This window comes from Sebastes umbrosus, chromosome 15, assembly GCF_015220745.1.
Source record: "Sebastes umbrosus isolate fSebUmb1 chromosome 15, fSebUmb1.pri, whole genome shotgun sequence".
Classification (NCBI taxonomy): Eukaryota; Metazoa; Chordata; class Actinopteri; order Perciformes; family Sebastidae; genus Sebastes; species Sebastes umbrosus.
In genome coordinates this window covers 13,935,753-13,961,287 of record NC_051283.1, presented here as the reverse complement: position 1 = coordinate 13,961,287, position 25,535 = coordinate 13,935,753, and the positions used below count along the sequence as shown (strand labels likewise).

The 25,535-nt window shown below is 39.1% G+C and overlaps 1 protein-coding gene across 2 annotated transcripts; it reads right to left on the bottom strand.

Annotated features, from left to right (window-relative positions):
- Positions 1 to 21,068, bottom strand: smap2 (small ArfGAP2). 2 transcript variants are annotated; one of them, XM_037795536.1, is made up of 10 exons: positions 20,567 to 21,068; positions 6,648 to 6,781; positions 3,966 to 4,130; positions 3,744 to 3,803; positions 3,341 to 3,398; positions 3,049 to 3,206; positions 1,107 to 1,287; positions 558 to 965; positions 433 to 506; positions 1 to 347 (listed from the first exon to the last, which is right to left on the bottom strand). In XM_037795536.1, exons 1-10 carry the CDS (start codon positions 20,670 to 20,672, stop codon positions 222 to 224), a joined length of 1,470 nt encoding a protein of 489 aa, XP_037651464.1. In that variant the 5' UTR covers positions 20,673 to 21,068; the 3' UTR covers positions 1 to 221. The 2 variants fall into 2 exon arrangements, with proteins under 2 accessions (XP_037651464.1, XP_037651463.1); XM_037795535.1 differs by having other exon boundaries at positions 433 to 965.
- Between the last annotated feature and the right edge of the window lie 4,467 nt (positions 21,069 to 25,535).

Below are 25,535 nucleotides of genomic sequence, written 5' to 3'. Positions count from 1 at the left end.
GATGGGTCGAGAAGAGGAAGCATGGGCAGAGAGGAGAGAGAAAGAGAGGTAGTAGTGGCTTCCCAAACCTTATTCTTCTTCACACCTGTCTCCTCCTCCTCTTCCTCCTCCCTTGTATTAGAAAATGTCTTCTGGAGAGTCTGATCCACAGATTCATACAGCTCAGCCCCCCCTCTCTTTTGTGGGTTATTGGCGTTATATCACTTCCTGGATAGATGACATCATTTCCAAACATGCGCTGTCATATGCGCTGAGCTTGGAGTTGCCGAGCCTCCCATTTGTTGACTGCTGTATCCCGTCATGCCGTTGGTGTTATAGTGATTCGTGCCGGCCATGTGCTGACTCATCTGAAAGCCAAAAAACACATTTTTGTTATTAACAGAACTTTTACTATCTTCAAAATTCATAGTCCAAAACTAATAATGCACACACCTGGCTAATGTTCCACTGTGGCTGCTGGGCATGTTGCACTCCGTACGCCTGCTGCTGCTGCGCCATCATCCCACTCTGCTGCTGTCCCATAATGCCGTTCTGCTGCTGCTGTCCCATCATCCCACCCTGCTGCTGTACCATCATCCCACTCTGTTGTTGTCCCATAACGCCATTTCGCTGCTGCTGCTGTCCCATCATCCCACTCTGCTGCTGTACCATCATCCCACTCTGTTGTTGTCCCATAATGCCATTCTGCTGCTGCTGTACCATCATCCCACCCTGCTGCTGTCCCATCATGCCCTGGGTCATCCCTGTCATGTAGGGTGGCGCCATAACGCCACTAGGCTGAGCCATGACACCCTGCTGTCCCATCATGCTGTTCTGTTGAACTCCAATCAGACTGCTCTGTTGCTGTCCCATCACGGCCATCTGTGATGTCATCATGGCACCTCCCATTCCACCTGCCTGGGCTAAAGAATGGTACGATCCATACGGGTGTGTCGGGTATCCCATTTGGTTCATGTACAAGCCAGCTGGAAATAATCACAGATAGATCGCGCCAATTAATAATGCTGATTCTCAAGCCTCTTTGATGAAACTAACTCACCCATTGAATTAAGACTTAAGGACGCATGGAGAAAACAACATCTGAGAGAAGGTTCTTCAGTTCTCACCGTGAGCAGACCTACTGCTGGCGAGCACTGAGGGAGTGGAGGCGTACAGGGAGAGAATAGAATCCTTGGACAGTTTCTTGACAGTGCCCTCCTCTGCTTTGGAGGCCGGACCCAGAAACAGACTGAGGTTATCAGGCACCGAGGCAGTCACTCTGCTCTGAGGCATGGAGCTGGAAACAGGCTGGAAACACAGAGAGAAGGTAGGGGAAGGTTATCAACAGTGGAAGGATACAACCCAGCCAATATTTGTATGTGGGGCCCATGTGACTAGTAAATGGGCTGAAAAATGGGCCCTATATGGGAATGTCCGCGGGTTCCATAATGGCCCAATGTCAATTGCCCACATAGATTTCATGCAGGATTACAATGGGTGTTATGTTGGCCCCAACTTGGCAACATACCCATCAAGACCCATCTTGGTCCCAGCTTTAAGTTCTATGTGGGTACCTCATGGGGACTACATGGGCTGAAATATGGGTTGTAAGTGGGTTTGTCCACAGTTTCCATGTTGGCCCCATGCCAATTACCCTTGTGGGTTTCATGCAGGAAAACACTGGGTCCAATCTGGGTAACATAAACCAAAACCCATCTCTAATTTCCCATTAGTGACCCACCTAGAACCCACATTAGTTGACCCAAGTGGGCCCCAGATAAGCTGCCTATTTTGGGCCCATACCCACTTGGTACCCAGGTACCCCCAGCATAACCCATGTGGGGCCCACATAACCATGTTGGCTGGGAATTAGGGGTGACAACAGGGGCAAATGGCATCTACAAAGGCAGATTAAAACAACGTTAAGTCTACATACACACTATTGGCTTTTAAGAGTGGTGCTTTGAGCTACATTCTAACTTAAGCATGCTAACATGCTCACAATGAAAATGCTTACATACTAATGTTTAACAGGTATGCTCACCATCTTAGTTCAGCCTATTAGCATGCTAACATATGCTAATCATCAGTAAACAAAGTACAACTGAGGTTGATGGGAATGAATGTTTTGGAGGCATTTGGTCATAAATGACAAACTGAAATTTTAACCAGGGGCCAGTTGCATAAAGATAGACCACTAGTCTTTGTCTTGAATATAACTTTAAGTCAGACTCTTAAGATAATTTCATTTACCTGTTGCATAAAGCTTCCCTATTTGTGACTAATGGAACACTGATAGGCTATCGGGCAATGCATTATGGGTGAAATAAGACACTTCACAGAAGAGAAAAAATTGGTGGATGCAACAGAGACACCACACCAAGTATGGGAGAAGATAACAGAAAAGGTAAACAGCATAAATCCAACGGTTATTAGAACCGTTAAAGCCGTTCAGAATCAGTTCAAGAATATGGTACAAGAATCCCCCCAAAATATGGATAAACAGTTGAAATAGTTAGCTAAAAATAACTAAAGGTAACAGATAAACAGTTGAAAGAGTTGTCTAAAAACTAAAAAAAGATCTCCCTCAGGCTTAGCCATGGGGAGAGGTGGCTAACTTTCCTTCCCTCAAATTAAGTCAATCTGAATATTTATTCAACAGGCAGGCTTAATTAGACTAGACCTGACAATTTAAGGCCAAGACTAGTCTTAAAGTTTGTGCATCTAGCCCCTGATGATGAAAAGTCGGGGGATCACTAAAGTTATTACAACTCAAGAGCAACAGGAATGTCTGTATTCATTGGCAATTCATCCAATAGTTGTCTAGACATTTCAGTCTTTACCGCAAATGCAAACCTCATTTTGGCGCTAGAGTCAGACGAAATCCTCCTAGTGCAAACCGTGAATGTCTGTGCAAACTTATATGTCAATCCACCCAAGAGTTGCTGAGATATTTCAGTCTGGACAGACCGACATTGCACATCCCTAGAGCCACGCCGCTAGCATGGCTACAAACACGGCGGGTTCCGTGGAGAGCAGACAGTGTATATAGTATGTGCAGTGTGTTACCGTGGTTTTAATGGAGGAAGCAGAGGAGGGTGCTGGCAGGGAGCTGAAGAGATCCAGTGCAGAATGTGCCAGAGCTGGATTGGACACCGCTGGGCTCTTATTACTGTCTGGAACACATCCCCCACCATTAGACACTGCAGGACTTGGAGCAGGGGCATCTAATAGAGGGAAGATGGAAGCCTGGTTACGATTATTCAAGATTATTCACAGTTAGCCCGTCTATTTCTATAACTTTCTCTTCTCTCTTATGCTGTAAATGTGTGTGTGTGTGCATGTGTGTGAGGTGCAATACCTAATCCAAGCAGATCTGTGACAGACTGGGAATCTGTCTTGGGGCTGATATCTTTTTTCTGTCACAACAGAGAAAGTCGATACAAGTAATGCGATATGTCTGCATTGACAAATGAGCTTGAATCCAAGAATCATTTTTCTCCAGACTCCCTGGCGGTAAAATGACCTTCCCCCTCCGGTCAGAACAGCACAGTTACTCCCATTTTCCTCCTGCTGGCTGAAGGCTCGCTTCCTCTCGTGTCACCTTCTCCTCACTGACTGACACCCTCTCTCTTCTTTCTTTAGCTCCCTAGTCTTCCTTTTACTTGCTCAATCTAATGCACTCACTCACTCTGCATCAGCTTAATGTTAAAAATCAAACAATTTACGTTCTCTATTAATGCTGTGATGCAGCCAGCGCTCACCAATTTCATCTTCTCAAACACGACTGGCTCCTTGGGTATATTGTCACAGCTCTTTTCTTTCTGTACAGAGAAAACAAATGGTTTTATTTGAGCTAGGCAGACACTCCAGGACGAATGGCCTTGCTCAAGAGTATCGTGACGGTGGTAGATAAAGAGAGACGAGACAAGTACGTTTTTTTCACAAGCACAAAGCTTTTTCTCTCTATGTGTATGTGGACTCACCTTGAGCATCTGTATGTCAATGACCTTATCCATGTATTTCTTCTTGTCATACTTGTCCCTGATGAACAGCTCTGTGAACTGGTCTGTCTCGGGGCGCTGAAAGCACTCAGGTAAGAACGCCTCGTAGAGACGTTTGGCTTTGGCATTTCCCATCTCCTGAACACACTGGTGACACCAAAACAATGACACTATATTGTTAAGCAGTCTTATAAAGTAAAGATACAATACAACAGGTTGCTATTTCTATCGTGTGTGGGGGAGTCCTGCTAATAAAATAGTGTGAATTCTTATTGTGGATGTAGAGAAAAGAGAAAAAAAAGATGCTGACGATAGAAAAAGCATAATGCTGACTGTCTTTGACTATCAGACCCTGACAAAGTGAGCTGCATACTGATGAGAGAGTGTCTACGTCCTCTACTGTGAGTGAACAAGTATGTCATTTAAAATCCCAGACCGACACAGTTGAAGCAACCAGAAATGTTTTGTTTATTCTGTCGACAAATTCCAAATTTTGTTATTTATCCTGCTGTCAGAAATGGAAATATTTATCCAACAACTGGTCATTTCTGACACAAGGTTTTGTTACAATACAATATTAAAACTGTACAATAATTTGTGCAATAATTAAACTGTGCAATACTCTGTCATTAATACTGCATTTATACTGTTCATTTCAAGAAATATTCTTATTTATACCATTCTGGCATTTATATTGAACACACTTAATAGATCCCACGTCTCTAACAATTTGTATTTATCTATTTGCACTGTGGTTATATGCTATATATTGCACATCGTAATGCAAATATTTGTACATATTTCTTATATTATTATTATTAATATATTATGTTTATCTTGTAGCATTATGTTCATAATTTACATGTTACATACTCCTTTATTTATATTTTCTTACATTTGATATGTTTATATAAGAGCAGCTTTAACGCCCATATTTCCATCCGGGATCAATAAAGTACTTCTGATTCTGATTCTGATTAAAAAAAAGTCTATTTATAATACAACCGACGACTGACAGTGTATTTTCATTGTATGAATCAGGTACCAATAAAATAACCGGCTCCTACTGTTACTTAAACGGAGGTACAGTCGCAGAAAATAAGACTATGAGGAACAAGGGATTAATAATGGGCATTTTAGTGGAAAGGAGAAATAAAATATAATCATTAAGACATTAAAGCTGGCCCTCTTTAACAGCTATATCTGTATAACTGCTTTTCCGTTTGGGTATCTTACTTAATAACTACCACAAGCAAAAGCTAAAAGCATTTGTTTTTATTGTACTTCATCCAATACTATAAGGAAGAGCCCCCACAATGTAATCAATCCAAAGAACATAAACTGGTATTGCCTGAGATAACTTTTATCCTGTTAAGTCCCCTACTGTATAAGTATGTTGCCGTACTCATGTCCCTCATTATTCCAAGATATGTACCCCCTTTCTATGAGCTTACTACCCTAAAACTACATTACTGTACCCCAGCATTGGTGTGTACCACTTTTACACATGTCTTTATAAGAGGCGGCTAAATGAGTCTACTAAACGTCATCATACTCACGCTCAACGTTAGTTTTTTACTTCTGGCGATGACTTGCTGAACAAAACGTGTAAGTATCATAAACGTGTGTTTGCCACAGAGCTTATTTTCTGCATTAGCACAAAAAGCAAATAGAAAAATGCCATTGGCTGTTTGTCGAGGGAACCCAGGGCGATGCTAACTTCCTGGTTGGCCTACATCATCCCTGCAGCACTCTATAGGTATAGGGTTTGTGCTGGTTGTTGTACGTTTTGACAGTCCAGATCAGGGATATTATAGTAAACTAAAACTGAAACCAAAATGAAAATAAACAATGAAAAATAGTGTTAGTAAACTGAAACAAAATAAAAACTAAACTCAAACAATATTGCCTGGTTAAAAAACAAATAAAAATAAAATAAAAATGAATGTCAATTCATTTTTAGTTTTTGTTTTTTGGAATGTATTGATTTTCAAATTAACCTGCACATTTATTTGATAATTGAGGCTTATATATCTACATTTCTTTCTTTGTTATTTTATATTATTTATTTATTTATTTATTTTAATGGCAGCTGTAATCCTCCATAATAATAGGCCTATATCACTACCGAAAAAAAGGAGACGGCATGAATTTCTGTCAACTCTCGTGACATTGAACCACAGAAATTAAATTGTCTGGACGTTCCACGAGATGACGCTATGTCACAATTGCTTCGTACAGATTAAACATTAAACATCATGGCCATTTCTCTACAGTTCTCCAACCATGTATTTTGTATGTATGTATGTATATGTAGCTACATCTGAGACATTATACCTGGCTCTAACAAAAACTAAAACTACTGTAAAACTAAAACTAAATATATAACAACTAAAGCTAAATCTTTCTGAAAAACTGAAACTAAACGAAAACTAGCAAACATACTCTGAAAACTAACTAAACTAAAATTAAATTGAAAAGTCAAAACTAAAATAAAATAAAAACTAATTGAAAATTCAAAACTATTATAACCTTGATGTGAACACCGTCATTGCATACTGCATCACATTAATAATTTGTGAAGAACTATGAACAGTGTGTCGCACATTAACATGGATTAAATTTCCCCATCTTGATGTTTGGTTGCGTAGTGTGACCTCTGACCTGGACCTGCTCCTGGGTCCACTGATCCAGGTTGACAGACTTGACCTTGGAGATGTGGACCCCCAGGTTTCGATGGATACCAGCACAGCGGATACAGATGAAGATGCCCAAATTCCAGGACGCCCATCTTGGACCTGGCAGAGAAGAGGAAGGTATAGGGTTTAATATTTAGAGCAGAGGGTCTTTAGAGGGGGACGATTAAGTATTTGAGTGACAGAACAAAAATCTACAAGTATAATAGACATGTAGAGTAAGCAGGGTGAAGAATGATGAGAAAAACTCTCATTCATTTTAGACCAATTATAGCAAGACAAGCCTGAAATTCAATTATGAGTTTGAATTCAGCTGGGAACTCATCTAATCCAGCGTAAGTCATGCGGTGTCCTGACACATAATGGGATCCAATAGGAGAGTTAGCCTACATAACTGAGACTGAGAGGAGCGAGGGGGAGTAGAAAGTAACAGAAACACACACACACACACTCTGGATACCTGCAGGGATGATTACTCATGTGGTCATGAGCCTGTGTGTGTGGGTGCGTGCTTATCTGAGTGGGCCATTTGTCCATCTTGCTGCCATATCTTAATGGTTACGTTTGAGTGCCCCATATTCACCCCCATGCTTTATAGGTTTATATCATGTTGTTGGTGCCTCGCTGTCAGGGATCCTTTTCCTGAACAGACAACTCTGAGAGGGGGGAATAAAAAACAACACAGTCAGGCTGTTTTTCTGCTGAAATTATGCAACCGTCCTCTTCAGAGAATACAGTCAGCTTCAAAGAGAATACTGGTGCTTCTCTCCCCATCTCGCCTTACATCTCCCTCTCTTCTTGCCCCTCCTCTTCCTCCTCCTCCTCTCTTTCCTCCATCTCTTTCTGCTCCTCCTCCCCTCGCTCACTCCAGTTGGCCAAACCACCCTCTGCCTCTCCGCTCATCTCCGTTGCTTGCAACCTTGCCTTACAAGTCGATGCACTGTGGCCTGTACACCACTAGATGGAAGAGCAGCTTTCGATTTCTCCATTGGCCTCTCCTGTCCGTCTGTGCAGTTTTTAAGAAAGGCCATTCTATGCAAATAAAAGAGGAAGTTTCAGGAGAGAAAACATGCAAAACCTTCCTCTTTGCTGCGGAATCACTGTCTGGGTGGAGAGTCAAAGAGTAGCCTCTTGTCTTGGTTGTATCCTGAATGCTAAAAAGGTTTTGTTTGCATCATTAGAAAGAAGTCATAGATGGGTTTCTTGTATACAACATTACCCGGTGTGCGCGCATTCAGGGGGCAAAACCGCTTTGGCAGCCGTTGTTATCAACATAGATTTTGCATTGTTTGTACATTCTTGTTGACTATACCAGACCCCGGCAGAGTCCGACCACCACATACCGTTATCATAGGATGTATTGGTATGAGATTTGTTTATTATTATCATCTGTTATGAAATGTGTACCATTAGATCAGGCATAAGTGTAATTTTACGTAACGTTACAGCAACGTTACAGCGATTTAGAGCCGTAACGAAGTCTTGCATCACTTTTAGGTTTTAAGGCATAGTCGCTAAATATGTATTGTAAATATTTCCTTAGAGTGTGGGTCGATCACCCTGTTGTTGATCACTTCATTTTTATCGATCTGTGGATCATGACAGCTCGTCATGACCAGACGCTGCTTTGCTAGCGCTGTGTGACTAGAATGCTTTTGCCGATCAGACCTGGATCCACAATCTCTTTCTGTTTTTAGTAAAGACATATGATCCCCTCGGAATATTTAACATTTTCAATCCATCTTTTCCTTGTTATCTCTGCTTTGGAGCTTGGCTCTGCTAGACATGCCGTGCTTTCTGCCCCCTAGCTGCGCACACATCTCTGTGATGACTCTGATAAGACTATATCTCATCTTTCATGAATCTTTGGGTTGCCTAGTTTGCAATCTACATTTTCAAATCCCCTACTGTATAAGTATGTTGCTGTGCTCATGAACCTCATTATTCCAAGATGTGTACCCCTTTTTCTACAAGCTTATTACCCTAAAACTACATTACTGTACCCCAGCGTTGGCTACATTTTCAAATTAGGAAAAGGAAAGCTATCAATGGGCAAAAAATGCCAACAAAAGTAGAGCAAATAACACCAGACAGACGGAGTATGTCCATCACCCTGACTGTCTGGCTGCAGCATGCCGGCTAATAATAGTAGAATTACTCTGCAAAGCCTGCTTAACCGCTGTAAACATTGGCACTGACAGAGAGAAACAGAGAGATTGTCAATTGTGTTGAACTCCCTCAACGCGGGAATTAGTTTGCCCTTCTCATCCTTATTCTAATTCTCCTCTGTGTCCTGGCCGCCATTTCTTATCTCTCTCATTCACCACCGCTGCCTCCCTCCTCCTCCTCTCCCCTGTCCGTCCATATCTCTCGCTCTCAGTTCTAATTCTCCCTTTCTATTACATTCTCCACCCTAACTGTCTGGGGTTTTGCTGCCAACGTTGCATATTGTACTGACTTTTTATCTCTTTTTAACCAGACTAGTGGCGTGGCTCTTGGGGTGGCAATGTTGGTCTGCTGATCCACTGCTTTGGTCAAGACTGAAATACTTCAACAGCTATTGGATTTGGTTCAGATATCCATGGTGCCCAGAGAATGAATCCTATTGACTGCCTTTGCCCCATAGCACCAGCATGAGTTTGACATTTGGGTTTTTAGTGAAATAGCTCAACAACTATTTGATGGACTGCCAAAATTTGGTCAAATTTGGTAAAGATATTCATAGTTCATAGATGATCTATCCTAATGACTTTTGTGATCCCTTGTCTTTATTCTCAAGCACCGTTATCAGGCCATTAAATAGGTGTTATTGGTCGCTATAAGAACCATAGATGTCGGTCAGTAGGGGCCTACTACGTTGTAAAAGTGAGGGTAAAACTTAAAAAACAACACATTGCTTGTTGTCACACTGTAAAACTGAACACAAAAAAGGCTTCTTTAGATTGTGGCAACAAAACTACAACTTTTTTTTAGGTTTAGGCAACACAAACACTTATCGTCCATCATGTCCTCCACCCCATATGGAGTTTCACACCGTCTATACTACAGCACCTGACTTCTGCTTCTGCTTCTGTCAGAATTACTACAGTCGCCAGAGGTCGCTGTTGTGTTCTTTTATACCTTCTTTCAGTGATCTACCCATAGACTGTATATAAAAAGTGGACGTTGTCACCGTGACATCACCCTTTGGTTTTTGGACTGCTGTTTTGAAGCCTTGAGCTCGGCATTTTGGCCGTCGCCATCTTGTTTTTTTGCAACCAGAAGTGACACGAGAGGGTGTATTCCGATTAAACGCTAAATAAGAAAATTTTAGGCAACTAAAATGTTACATTTATCTTTCATGAACTGAAAACACACTGTGAAAGGATTAAGTTAAAGAAAACACGGACAACTCCCAGACCGGACAACGCTGTGGTAGCCACAAGGTAGCCACGCCCAAAAGCATATCCTGCTTTATGGTCTATTTGACTCTAAATGGGACCATAATTTACTAAATGAACATCATGCTGCATTGAAGAAGACTTGAAACGAGCGATTGAGACCATAAACTCATGTTTACAATGTTTACTGAGGTAATAAATCAAGTGAGAAGTAGGCTCATTTTCTCATAGACTTCAATACAATCAGAATTCTTTTTGCAACCAGAGGAGTCGCCCCCTGCTGGATATTAGAAAGAATGCAGGTTTAAGGCACTTCCACATTGGCTTCACTTCTCGGACCCCGGAAGTTGCCCACCATGTGAGTCTACCATGTGAATAGATGATAAAAAACTACTAGTGGGTGTAGTAGGCCCTTAATGACCCACATCTATGGGGCTTATAGTGACTGATAACGCCTATTTAATAGCCTGACAACAGTCTAATCGGCTGAAATTACACACTGCCATATTTTTCTTTCCAAACCGTGTGTGCTCATGCGTCCAGTGGTGTAAGCACAATGTGACTCTAATCTGCTTACAACAGGGTATTATGACTGTTTGGAGTCCTGGTGCTCAGGTGTGTACGGGAGTGTGCCGACCAGGTGAGCCAAGAAGGACGGAGCAGCAGGACGGAGCAGCAGGACAGAGCAGCAGGACGGAGCTGAAGGTTAGTTATTTAAAGTGAATCACACCTGCACACTGTGTCACAGTAGCCTCTTTGGTTCTAATCAATGCGGTGCTTGAGTAAGAACCCATATACAGCATGTCTGTCCAGCAACAATGCACACCTCCAGGTACTTTGAACAGATATAGAGAGAGTAGGAGGAATAGACTTCTAAAAAAAAAAAGGAAGGAAAGATTGGACAAGCAGTCTCTACAAATCACACTCTGTGTTACAGGGTTTGCATTGCAATGTACATTTCTCCACAGTTAAGTAAACGTCCTCTTTTCTTTTTGGAATCAAAGAACACCTTCTTTTGAGGTATAATTGAGGTTTGACTAATAAGTCTGTCCAGTCCAGTTTTTTTATAGGGCAAACTACCCAAAAGTAGAGGGTTTGCATAGGAGATTGATGAATCATCTCCTGGCAAAAAAAGAGTGTGGTTGTGGTTGTCAAACATGCAGCTTGAAGCACATCAGGGGAGGAGAAGGCAGAGCACAACCGAGAGCCAAAAACAGAGACAAACAAGAGGGGATTTTTATAGTCATCAAATGGTGGACTTCAGCTGTTTGATGGCCTGCTGGGACGTACAGGGGGTATGACGAGCAGTGAGCGGGTGCAAACACAGATCTATAATGAACCTCTCTGTCACTCACACCCACACACACATGTATTTGGAGTACAACACTTGTGAGGACCTTTTACTGGCTACATTCATTTAGTAACTCCTCACCTTTAATGTTTCTCCCTCTAGTGCACTTCTAGCTTTAATCCTTTCCTTGAATAAAATGTTAAATTCAAAGGGCCACACCAGAGTAACTGCAAGTTTTACGTGTGTAATTTACATTTTTTTTATTGATATTGCATTTTTGGATGCATGCTATACTATTTCAGTCAGATTTTAAATGCATTTCGTTCACCTTCAAGGTTGCCATTGATTCACATTTTATTATTAGCAAACTATTGGCTACAGTTTATAAGTACATTTTACTTGATTTGTGTAATCTACCATAGTAAATGTCAAGTCTACCTATAGCATACATTTTAGTCAATGTTACATTGGGACTCATGCAGCAACAGTCTCTTAAATATTCTCTTAAGAGAATAAATAAGAGAAGTCAAGTTGTCTTAAAAAAATAGTCTTAATTGGGATCAGTGGACCAATAGTATTTTTTTAGCCCACAAATCTCACGTTGATAATTCAATCATTATAATTACTTTAAAACATATAATAATATTAATTTGATATATGATATTCAGGCTTTTTTTCCTATGTTCCTCAAATTTAGAAGTAATGTTTCCTTGTGTTGGACAAACAATTTATGGAATGTGAAGATGTTTTTTTCTTATCTTGGTAAGAGTGCTTTGCGCAGTTTTTTCTTTCCTAAGAGAAAAACATAATTAACAAAACATTGATGAATCCCAGAAATCAATGGGCACTAACAAAATAAGAACAAATGATGGCTACGAACAAATATAAGAGGAAATTTTAACAAAAATGGTAAAATTGGAACAGTGAACTTCAACACCTCATAATGATGATTTAACTTCAAACGTCGAAAGATTTGTTTACAAACTGTTCATGATGAAGAATTATACAACTTAAGAGCTTGCTAATAGCTTTTCATTTCATACAGAAATAAATGGAAATCAATGACTGCCTGGACGGTAACCTTCAACTGGGAAGAATTTCTCTCATTTATCAAACTTATGAGGATATTAATCATCTTAAATATGGAAATGGAGCAATACAAACCACTATGATGCATTAACAGCACAATAGTATTGCCTTAGATCAGTGGCTCTCAACCTTTTCACGACACCCCTAATAATCAGGTCGGTGTTCGCAACCCCACCGTCCGGCTTAAACAGCTGTTTCTACGTGCCTCCCCCACGTTGATTTTGAGTGATTATTGTGAATGTTCTGATTAATAAATGTAGGCTAAATAAATAATGCTTTGTTTGTGATGACAGTTCTGTTTAGTTTTAACAGCTAGCACTATAGGCTAGCTGTTATTACTTACGGTGTGAAACACTAAGACTTTTTCTCTCCCTGACTCACCAAAAATCCCCCGTCAGAGTGCATGCACACGTTGACTCTCACAAACACACTAAATAAAATCTATTCCAAGGCAAATGATATCACTGGTACAGGCGATGTAATGTAAAAAAACATTCCCCAGTCTAAAATATGTTGGGTTGAGAACCACTGCCTTACAGTAATCTGGGATGAGAGAGCATAGCATTAAAGACTGAGGAAAGTAAACAACAGAACTAAGTTTTTGGCTAGATAAGCTAATTTAATTGATAAAAGAAGTCAAAGACTCGTGGCCAATTCTCCTGCTTCAGAGCATGCTTGCTTTTACTACTCAATTATGCCTTTAAAGGTCTGGCATAACAAGCAATTCCAACAGGTCCAACAGCTCAGCTCAGCGTGGTACGTCATATTTATAACAGAAGAGCCCCTAAGTATCTCAAACACCAACACGGATACATGTTCATTTAGGTTCTGTGGTGCCAAAAAAATGGACATTATTGTATCCTTGACATTAAGTTTGTTGTTGTATGTGATGCCCTCCTTCTCATAAAGTCATTTAAACTAAACTAATTAACAGAATCATACATTAACACATTAACATCTTCCCTCCAAAGGGTGTTTTTCTGACACGCCTATAAGTGCACATGTCACACACACACAAACATATGTATTTATGTACACACCCACAGACTTGCACAAACATACACATAAGCAGGTGCATATGGCTCATTAGCCTATATCCCACAAGGATAAACGTTGCTCTCCGCACGCATCCAGTTAATGCCACAGAGCCTCAGTCATCAGTGGATCCTACGCCCTCCTACACAAACACACACTCATGTATACACACACACACACTGGTCCCATTCTCCAGCCCCTCGGCATCTAACCCGATCCAGAAACCCTGAGGCCACCCAGTGACCCAGTCCCAGTCTGAGCTAAGCAGATGGACCCATATTGATAATTTACTAATACACACCCACCATCTGTGTTACACTGCGAGTGTCACGACTGTGATCACTGCAGGTGAGTCACTGAGGCTTGAATGGGTTACACATCAAAAGACACTCCATCACTGTACGCTTTAGATTCTTCTCTTGTACAGCTGTTAGAGAACTTTATAGTCTTTTTCAGACTACAATATAAATGTTTTATCATTTATAACTATCATTCCCTGTAATCTATAAATGATACTGCTAGTGACACAATACAATAACCTCACAATACCATACCTGCTACATTTCTGAATGTGTATTGTTGTTGTTTCTGTCACATTTTATTGTAAACTGTACTTAGCATTTTGTCTATATCCTGTACAGCGAGGAGGCAATTTCCAGGTAGCAGATTGATGTTTGACCTTATTACACTTTTTGTGTGTTTATCTATTATAAACAGTTGTACAAGGCTGGATTATCAACGAGGCCAAGGCTGCCAGGCCCGCCCCTCAAAGGTTCACTGTGTGGCAATTGTTGTGTGGTAATTTGATTCATTCATTTGGGAATATGTGACTATACACCACAAAAGCACGATATTAAAAGACATGACAAGGACCTTAAAGGGATAGTTTGAGTGTTTTGAAGTTGGGTTGTATGAGGTACTTATACATAGTCACTGTATTACCTACAGTACAGTAGATGACAGTCGGCGTGCCACCAGTTTGGAGAAAAAGACAGGAGTTACCGCATGGAAGCAAAGCAATATAGTGCTGTGGATGGGGACGTCAGCGAAACTTATTTTAGCCACCTAAAAGAACCTAGAAAAAATCTCTATCAGTTTAAGTGTATGCTATATTCAGGATATTTTCCGACAGCGAACTGAACTGAAAGTGTCTGCCTGCTTTGAAGGGTATAGATTAGTTTCACTTTCAGTTGTTTTGCCTCTGCTCCCATCCACAGCATTGCTTTGCTCCCGTGCCGGTGTTCTGACAAATAGAGCTACCCGCTCAGAAGTATAGCTCATCCTGTCAGACTAGTCTCATGAACATCTTTAAATGTTAAGTAGAGTACCTCATTCAGGTACGAAATATCTAACAGAATGGCCTACTACTTATATAGGTAAAGTTATGGGCGTGTCCTCTGGAATATTTAATTTGTCTCGGAAACACACTGCACATGCGCACATCGTGTTGGTAGGTCATTCTGAGCGGTAGCTCTATTTGTCAGAACCGCACATGCCGACTGTCATCTACTGTAAGTAATACACCTAGTATGGATAAGTACCTCATAAAACCCCACTTCAAAACACCCGAAATATCCCTTTAAGGGGGTCCTACTTAATTACCTCATCTTCTGTTTTATAGAGGGGCTCTGTGTCAAAATCTAGATTTAAGACCTTCAGCTGGTGCTGTGCTTACATGCTTAATAGTCCAAATACCACACAGCAAACCTGGAACCTAATATTCTAGAAAAAATGTACACACTGCACACAGAGTGGGAGGATTGAGGGTGCTAATAGGGTCCCAGTAGCTTATTTTTGCCCAGGGCCCCTAGCAGGTTAATCTGGCCATGGCAGTAGTGTATACACACAATAATATACTGTAGACTCTTACCACGGTGCCACCCTCTCCTTGGTACTGTGAGACTCTGAACTCTCTGCCAACCAGGGGGACTCAAACCGCCAATCACCTCCTTGTTTCAAATGAAATCCCTGCTGGCGTCTGATTGGATGAGATTAAAGGATGAAAGAGGGTGGGGGCTAGGTGGTGGTGGAGGGATACGGCGTGATTTCACCAGGTGATATCTCCACGGCAACCGGGGCCCGGTGTGTACGTAAACACAAGTACAATGGAGACAATAAAGGAGGGAGGCTTTTATACAAACACACACACACACACATATGCAGCCGCTTGAGACCGAACTGAAGCCAGAGGTAGAAGTGTTGACTACATTATGCACCTGCCTCGCCCTCTCCCCTCCATCTCTTCATTATTTCCTGACAGCGTTGAGGATTTACAGTAGAACTGTCACATTGTGGAAGTGGTACAAAAATAATGCAGTAGGTCATGTGGTACAGAGGAAAAAGAGAGACAGGAAGTTGGGTAGTACAGGCACTAAACTGCAAAAAGCTATAGTGATATTATTTAATTGCTGCAGTGTCTGCACAGAGAGCATAGATAGGGATGACCTAATAGCATCGTTAATGTGTTTTTGTATGATTCCATGTGCTGGTGTAAGCAAATGCACTTGGCTCCACACATCTCGCCACTTCCTCTTCAATAACCCAGAGGGTGGGAAGGTGATAAACGCACAGTAATCTATGTCAGAGCAAACAAGATTAGACCGAACCTCAACACAAGCCATATGGTCACAATGCCTGACTTTAGAGAAGGAAGGGGTGGGGACATGTGCTCTAAAGGTGTGCACATGTGCGTGCTCACGTGTGTAGTGTTGTGAGAGCGTGAGCTTGTCATCTAATGCACAGAAAGAGTAACACTTATAGATGCGAGGAAAAGTGCTAATCAGGTACCTTTTTTTCAAGCATCAGCCTGTATTACAGTCAGTTTACTGGCATAGTCACATGAAAAAAAGGAAGGAAATGAGAGTGACGTGTGACCTTTCAATCAGTATGGAGCCAAGTGTTATTACAGTAATAAATGCAGAATGTTTTTTTGCATACTTGACAGAAAACACGCTGTAGATTATAATAAAAGACCACTAAATGATCAAAAGAAATGTCACTTCTCTTAAAGCTAGAGTTTCAGCATACTCGCGTGTGTGTGTGGTTGCTATTTTCTCCCCTAACACCTAAGCTCATCTGCAGTCTAATTAGACCAGTCTGTTGCACAGTGAAGTCACACCGATCAAAAAAAGCAATGTGCAGGCATGCCTAACAACCGCATGTTTGAGAATGCGAGGAAAAACAAAAAGTGATGTGACAGATATCAAATCAAAGAAAACAACGATCAAACATAAATTATCTAAATTTCTCTCTCCACATGTCCGTGATTCGGTCCACAAAAGTGCAAATATGACGCCTGTAGTCTAGTCTTAGAACAGCCACGTCTTTTAGATGAGCTCTGATCACAGAGTGTTTTTTTTTAAATTGACTTCTGAACAGTCACAAGTGTGTTTTGTCTGAAGTCTACCAACGTCTGCAGTCCTATTTATATCTTATTAAAAAAAAGACCATCCAAAGGCCGTATGCTCTGGAACAAAAACGTGTTTTGTAAAAGGAAGCATTCACGGTGAAGTCCCCGGTTTGAATCCAAGATCTTGATCTAAGACCTTGACATCACATGTCATCTCAACGAAGCACTGTACAATTCTCGCCATTGTCTATGTACTGTGAATGAACTGTGTGTGTGTGCAAGATAAGATTTAATGTAAACGTCATTTCACATCGAATGGGGAAGTTGGATGTTTGTGTTTTAACAGGAAAGTTAAGCAAGAAAACAGACAAAAAAACGGAATAAATTAACAATCTATCATAAAACTAGAAGTGCACTCGGAGGTCGCAGACATCTGCCAAGGCTATAGGATATGTACTAGTCATATCAGAAATAAACATGAATTAATTAATTAAAAATAAATTGTGAATGTGTATAAGGGTTTAGAACATCATGATGGAAGTATGTGATGGCCATTCACATGCTCACTTATGTCTCATAAGTTGTTGCAGCAATTTTTGGGTTTATACCATTTGTTACACAGATTTGGTGCTAAGTTTAACCATTTTTTACCAACCGAGAATTGATAAAAATTATCAATAATTCCTCCAAAATACCACATTAAGACACAGAGACCTTGAGGGACACAATAGAAAAAAGCTATGCTGTGATTTGGTATCAAAAATTTTTGACCTTTGGAGACTTCTGCAATTGCATTTGTTTTATTATTATTAGATGGCGAGCACTTCTGCTCTGTAAATCGCTCAGAAACCCCCTTATTGTCAATATAGCTAGGAAAGCCAACCATCCTCTGAATGCTCTAGGTCTCTAGTTTGTGGCTGTTAAGTTTCATGAGAGGTCACAACAGGTCATTTTATACAGTGATGTCAAATTTTAAAAAATGAAATTGAAATTAAGACAGGTTAATTGTAGGCTATGGTAATGAATTTGTATCTATGTTACTGTTTGTAAGGTTGAATGTCCAAAGAAAAAATCATTTTCTCTACATCTGTATTTGACAGTTGTTTTCTTTTTCAGCAACCACTTAACCCAATTAGTGTTCGTTTCTTATGAAATATTTGTTGCACCCCAGATCACTTTTACCTGCATTTGGCAGCTTCTCTTTGGAAGAGATGCAGACTCAGTATTGTGAATGAGCAGAGAGACAGAGGCAGACAGCGATTAAGAAATACAAAGAGAGACACAGGAACGAACACCCAGATAGTGATGGCCCCAAATGAACAAAAAGCTTAAACTGAGTGGGAGCGTTGAGACGAAGGTTAGCTCACTAAAAAATCTGTCTGTCTGCACCAGCTCTCTGAGTGCTCCTGTCTACACATTAGAAATGTTTCCCCTTGTCCTGACACAGCCCGGCACATTAATCCAGAGAAAAGCTACCATAACGTATTGATTTTAACTCTGAGTGTGTGCTTAGTACACATCAGATTTCCCTGCTGTTGTTTGCCAGTCCATTTGTGTGTTTCTCTGTCTATCTCTGTGTCTGTTAATTAGGAAGCAAACACAGATCTGTATCCGATTGCAGCACTACAGAATACAGCTTAATCCCTGTTAAATATGTGAAGCTGCTTATCATTCATAAAGTTTTCACGAAGAATCCAAAAGGGTGTCCCCCCACATGCGTGACAGCCTGCAGTGATTTGCGTGCATTCAGGGCCTTCACTTGAGAGTTTATGAAAGAGGTGGGAGCAGTGGCAGCCGTTTCAAAGTGACACGCAGCTTCCCTGTTAAATCATTTCTTTGACATGGTATGGAGAGGCTTATCAATCTCAAAAGCAGCCGTGCCACTGAGTTACATCAGAATCAGTTTGAAATCTAGGACATACAGGTACCAAATGGGCTAATACTAAAACAGACTATCAGCACAACATTTTTTTTTTTAAGTTTCCGATAAAACATGACTTAACCTGCGAGAAAACAAGTTATTCTGTCGAAAAAGAATGTAACAACTTTCTATTATTGTCAATGGACACCCGATTCGACTGTTATCAAGCCATTAAATAGGAGTTATCAGTCGCTATAAGCACCATAGTTGTGGGTCATTAGGGGCCTACTACACCCACTAGTAGTTTTTATCATCTATTTACATGGTAGACTCACATGGTGGGCAACCTCCGGGTCTGAGAAGTCGGGGTCTACTGCACCTACCATGTTGTAAAAGTGAAAGAAACGTCACCTTTTGAACACAAACTAAAAGGCTTCTTTAGGTTTAGGCAAAACAACTACAACTTCTTTAGGTTGAGGCAAAAAACAGTTAGGTTTAAGCAACAAAACTACAACTTCTTTAGTTTTAGGCAACGGAAAAACATCGTGTTTTGGGTTATAATAACTACAAACACACTGTTGGTTTCACATGGGATGCGAACTCCGATCTCCTGGGTGAAAGTCATGTGTTCCGCTTCTGCTCCTGTCATAATTACTATGGTCGCTAGAGGTCGCCGTCGTGTCATTTTATACCTTCTTTCGGTGATCTACCATGTGAATAGATGATAATACCTAATATTGGGTGTGGTAGGCCCCTACTGACCCACATCTATGAGGCTTTTAGCGACTGATAACGCCTACTTAATAGCCTGATCAGCTACAATGGACACAGGAGAGTTGTTCACTCACACCTGAGGTTTGTCTCTGGAAACAAACGCTGGTTGTTGTTTTTTGTGTGTGTATGACACTTTATCTATAGTGCCATATGTTTCTGAGCATTTTACACTCATTATCATCAACTCATTGACAGTTTATCCCGAAACAAAATGCAGACAAAAGGTTGGAGAATCAGTTTGTTGATTCAGTGTCAAACTGTGACCAAATATTTGTGACCAAAACAGCCATGTATACACACCAACATGGCAAAAAAAGGTTCAGCAAATAGCTGATGACACAGTTCAAGGCCTCACTGAGGTCACAAACAGACTGGAGGGTGAGTGCACAAACACATACAATTGGGTGTCTTAACTGTGGTGATTCTTATACAGTATAATCATATAATACATTTTACAACAATTGCATATGAATACTATACCAGCATCCCAAAAAATACACAGTATGACATCACTACAACCAATTCCCTAATTAACTTCACTGTAACTATTACACTATAATTAGGCTAATTACAGAGGATGACAGACTTGACAATGCCTCCCTATAATTACAATTATAATGTGTTTGCCCTTTTGTTAAGATTTCCCTGTGCCCCCATCCATCTGCACTCATACTGCAGGAACAGTGTGTTCAGGGTGACTCCTGATGTCTCCATATGTCTATGTCTCTATAGTCTGCTATACCCCTATGGGAGGTTCAGGGATGCTCAATGGTGCCAACATTTGGAGTAATTCTCGCTAATGAGCTCATTTACACATGTCATCCAGTGTGATAAAGTTGTCCAATCTCATTATGAACAAAAAACCTAAGAGGTATTTCTCATAACATCTGTATCTATTGTTGCTATATACCTTATTACTTGGGGTGAGCTGGCATGCCATGCTCCAGATGCTCCAGCCTTGTGAGGATGTGTGTCTTGCACCATAGTACAATGTAATTGGTCGAGGGATGATGAATGCAACGCCGCATTTTTGTAGCGTAGTAAATGAGCAAGACTGGTCGATTCATGCCCATGCACAACACAACACATTGGGTAACAATCAACCTACCTTTCGATTCGCAGTCAGCGCAGAATTTATTCTCCTCCAGCGCCAGTAGAGAGTTGAGGACAGTCTGGTATCTGTCAACGTCTTTCACAGATTTGCCCGTCATCATTGCACTTGGTCCACCTCCTCCTCTACAAGCCTCCTGCTGCAGTCCGTGTCGGCTCTTTTTTGTCAAACAGCCTCCTCTTCTTCTTTGACAAAATTAAAGCAGTAGTGTGTGCAGAGCCGACGCGCTCCTGCTCCTCCTCCTCCTCTTATTCCTCCTCCTCGCTGTGGCAGCAGGGCGAGTTTGTTTCACTGAGATGGGATGATTGTCTCTCAGCCAACCAGCATGCGGGTTATGCAGATACTAATAGGGGCTACTAATCAAGAGGTAACAGTGGAGGGAACACACAATTAACCTGTGGTTGCTAAGATTCAACATGTAAGTTAATGTAAGGTCGACTTTAAAGCGCATCTGTATCTCTGATAATGGCACTGACTCCTCTCAAAGCAGTCCTCTCTCTCTCTCTCTCTCTCTCTCTCTCTCTCTCTCTCTCTCTCTCTCTCTCAATTTTTCAATTAAATTTGCTTTGTTGGCATGACTGTCAGGTGAACAATATATTGCCAAAGCCTCAATTCAATAATAAATAAAAATTTAAAAAATAACAATATATATATATATATATATATATATATATATATACATATATAGAATTAATTTAGCAAATTCCAATATATAGATATTTAAAAAGAACATGCATGTAAATGGAAGAAAACAATAAAGACGTAATTAATGTTTGTTGTGTCAATAAAACAAACAAACAAATAAAAAACAATTAATAGCAATATATTGCAATATCAAAGGATAAATGTAAAAAACAACAAAAAAAAACAACAAAAAAACAAACAAACCATGAAGTATAGGAGTAAATAAAAGGCAGAGTGTGAGTTTCATCTATTATGTGTTGTTCAATTTTTCAATTCAATTTACTTTATTGGCATGACTGTCAGGTGAACAATATTGCCAAAGCGTCAATTAAATAATAAAGAAAAAAAGAAAAAAAGAACAAAATAAAAACAAAAACATAAATATACATATATACAATTCATTAAGCAAATTACAATATATAGATATTGCATGTAAATGGAAGAAAACAATAAATAAGTAATTAATGTTTGTTGTGTCAATAAAACAAACAAACAAAAAACAATTAATAACAATATATTGCAATCAAAGGATAAATGTAAAAAACAACCAAAAAAAACCCCAAACAAACATGAAGTAGAGGAGTAAATAAAAGGCAGAGTGTGAGTTACATCTATTATGTGTTGTTGTTGTGGTTGTCTCTTAGGCTGTGACATGCGCTGACATATCCTGCAGCTTCTATGGCGATGACACTATTTTCTCCAAGTAGATGTTGTATTTTATTTTGGTCAGAGAGGGAATCAAAATCTTGGAGTTTATATTTAATTTTTGTAAAGAATTTTTTCTTAATTTCTTCATATGTGCTACTCTCTCTCTCTCTTTCTCTCTCTCTCTCTCTCTCTCTCTCTCTCAATTACATTTTTCTATTCAATTTTGCTTTATTGGCATGAACAAAATAAAAACAAAAACATATATATACATATATATACAATTCATTAAGCAAATTACAATATAAAGATATTTAAAAAGAACATGCATGTAAATGGAAGAATTTGCTTTAATGGCATGACTGTCAGGTGAACAATATTGCCAAAGCGTCAATTCAATAATAAATATTTTTTTTAAAAAAAGAACAAAATAAAAACAAAAACATAGATATACATATATACAATTCATTAAGAAAATTACAATATATAGATGCATGCATGTAAATGGAAGAAAACAATAAAGAAGTAACTCATGTTTGTTGTGTCAATAAAACAAACAAACAAATAAAAAACAATTAATAACAATAAATTACAGCTGCAAAAGTGTGACTACAGTGTCATTTTTTTGTATATATAATGCTATACTATGTTTTAAAGCTGTATTTTCCTGCTTTAAAAAGAAAAATGTTTGGCTAATTTGTCAATGTATTTCATATACTGCCATCCTGTGGTCAAACGTAAGAAGTTAAGGTCTCTCTGTTCCCCTCCAGGACACAGGACGGCGATAAAACAACCTGCCAAGAGGAGAAACGAGCAGAGGAAATGAGTCTGTGAGACAGCTGACTGAAGATCACAACACCAGGCTAGTAAAGTTATCATAGCAACACCGGAAATGAGATGACTTTTTTGTCTTCAAAATAAAGTGTGTAATATGTTTCTGCTTTAAAAAGCTAACTCTGGAGGTTCTAATGACCTTTGAGGAAATATCTCTAGTACATAACATCCCAAAGAAGCATTTCTTTAAATATTTGTGATTGAGAAGTTTTATCTCCTCTATGCAGAACCAGTCAGTAATTCCTGCACTTTCATCCTTTGAAGAAATTATTACCAAAAGCTATAATAGTAATGGTTTAATTTCATTAATATACAGCTGGCTTGCATCTGGCTCTAAGGAGACCTCAATATCCAAACTTGACGCATGGAGGGTGGATTTAAAGGAGGACATCTCAGATAATAATTGGAACATATAGTCTGCAAGGAGGCTCAGACACAAACAGAAAAACACTAATTTGAAGCTACTTCAATACAACTGGTTGATGCGGACTTATGTAACCCCTGTCAAATTGAATAAATATAACAGTAATATACCTGACACTTGCTTTAAATATAATGAGTCTCAAGGAACACTTATACATTGCATTTGGGAGTGTGACAAAATGTTGTTATGTGTAACTGTTTATGTGTATCTTCATTTAGTTATCAGAATCAGAATCAGAAAGGTGTTTATTGCCAGGTGTAAGGGGTATACACTAGGAATTCTCTTTGGCTTTGTTGGTGCAGTCAAACAGTATAATTACAAAAGAATAGATAAAAAAACGTAGAATAAAATAAGAATAAAATAAATAAAATAAAATGTACAATTTACAAAATAAGCTATAAACAGATGTAAACAGATAGTGCAAATATTGAGAGAGGGGGAGAGTCAGTGTCGGCAGGGGGGTGGGGCAGTAGTGTGTATGTGAGGGAGAGACAGTCACAGGGGGGCGGATGGGCTGTTGGAGAGCCCCACCGCCATGGGGAAAAAAACTGTTTTTGTGGCGTGAGGTTTTGGTCCTGATAATATATAATAATATAGGTGCATTTAACTGTTTAATTGTCTGATTGATACTGTGAAGCTGTATATTTATTTTGGCCCTCTAAGAAAGGGAAAAGTTAAGAGAGAACGGGTAAGTGTGTGGGGGATGTTATGTTTGTTAAAGTCAATCCTGTATTGAATAAATTGCTTAATAATGCTGATGTTTGTATAACAAAAAAAATATAAAGACATTGTTAAAAAAAAAGAAGCTAACTCTTTATACAAAGACATGATAACAGCAATAGTTTTTTTTTAATATGCTGAATTTAGTTTTCCTCAAATACGCTGTTTTACTTTCATAGTTGTGCTTTTTATGACTTATGTAACCCCTGTCAAATTGAGTAAATATAACAGTAATATACCTGACACTAGCTTTAAATATAATGAGTCTCAAGGAACACTTATACATTGCATTTGGGAGTGTGACAAAATTTTGTTATGTGTAAATGTTTATGTGTATCTTCATTTTGTTATAAGTACCATTTAACTGTTTAATTGTCTGATTGATACTGTGAAGCTGTATATTGATTTTGGCCCTCTAAGAAAGGGAAAAGTTAAACGGGTGGGTGTGTGGGGGATGTTATGTTTGTTAAAGTCAATCCTGTATTGAATAAATTGCTTAATAATGCTGATGTTTGTACAACAAAAAAAACAATAAAGACATTGTTAAAAAAAGAAAAGAAAAAAGAAGCTAACTCTGTATGCAAGGACATCAGAATCAGAATTGTGTTTATTGCCAGGTGTAAGAGATTTACACTAGGAATTTGCTTTGGTTATGTTGGTGCAAGTCAAACAGTATAATAACAAAATAGATAAAAATGTTAGAATAAAATAGAATTAAAAAAATTTAAATTTTAAGAATATACAATATACAAAATAAGCTTTAAACAAAAATAAACATGATATAAACAGATAGTGCAAATATTGCCGGAGTGCAAACAATCAGACATGATAACAGCAATAGTTTTTTTTTAATATGCTGAATTTAGTTTTCCTCAAATACGCTGTTTTACTTTCATAGTTGTGCTTTTTATGACTTATGTAACCCCTGTCAAATTGAGTAAATATAACAGTAATATACCTGACACTAGCTTTAAATATAATGAGTCTCAAGGAACACTTATACATTGCATTTGGGAGTGTGACAAAATTTTGTTATGTGTAAATGTTTATGTGTATCTTCATTTTGTTATAAGTACCATTTAACTGTTTAATTGTCTGATTGATACTGTGAAGCTGTATATTGATTTTGGCCCTCTAAGAAAGGGAAAAGTTAAACGGGTGGGTGTGTGGGGGATGTTATGTTTGTTAAAGTCAATCCTGTATTGAATAAATTGCTTAATAATGCTGATGTTTGTACAACAAAAAAAACAATAAAGACATTGTTAAAAAAAGAAAAGAAAAAAGAAGCTAACTCTGTATGCAAGGACATCAGAATCAGAATTGTGTTTATTGCCAGGTGTAAGAGATTTACACTAGGAATTTGCTTTGGTTATGTTGGTGCAAGTCAAACAGTATAATAACAAAATAGATAAAAACGTTAGAATAAAATAGAATTAAAAAAATTGAAATTTTAAGAATATACAATATACAAAATAAGCTTTAAACAAAAATAAACATGATATAAACAGATAGTGCAAATATTGCCGGAGTGCAAACAATCAGACATGATAACAGCAATAGTTTTTTTTTAATATGCTGAATTTAGTTTTCCTCAAATACGCTGTTTTACTTTCATTGTTGTGCTTTTTATGACTCGGTATTTTCTTTAAATCTTTTACT

What these genes read in the sequence shown, in the direction of transcription:
- smap2 (XM_037795535.1), bottom strand. Translation starts at nt 20,672, where the DNA reads ATGATGACGGGCAAATCTGTGAAAGACGTTGACAGATACCAGACTGTC. An exon ending in TTGACATACAGATGCTCAAG is followed by an intron (nt 3,804 to 3,965) that starts GTGAGTCCACAT and finishes TTCTCTGTACAG; the next exon opens with AAAGAAAAGAGCTGTGACAA. An exon ending in CACAGATCTGCTTGGATTAG is followed by an intron (nt 3,207 to 3,340) that starts GTATTGCACCTC and finishes TCCCTCTATTAG; the next exon opens with ATGCCCCTGCTCCAAGTCCT.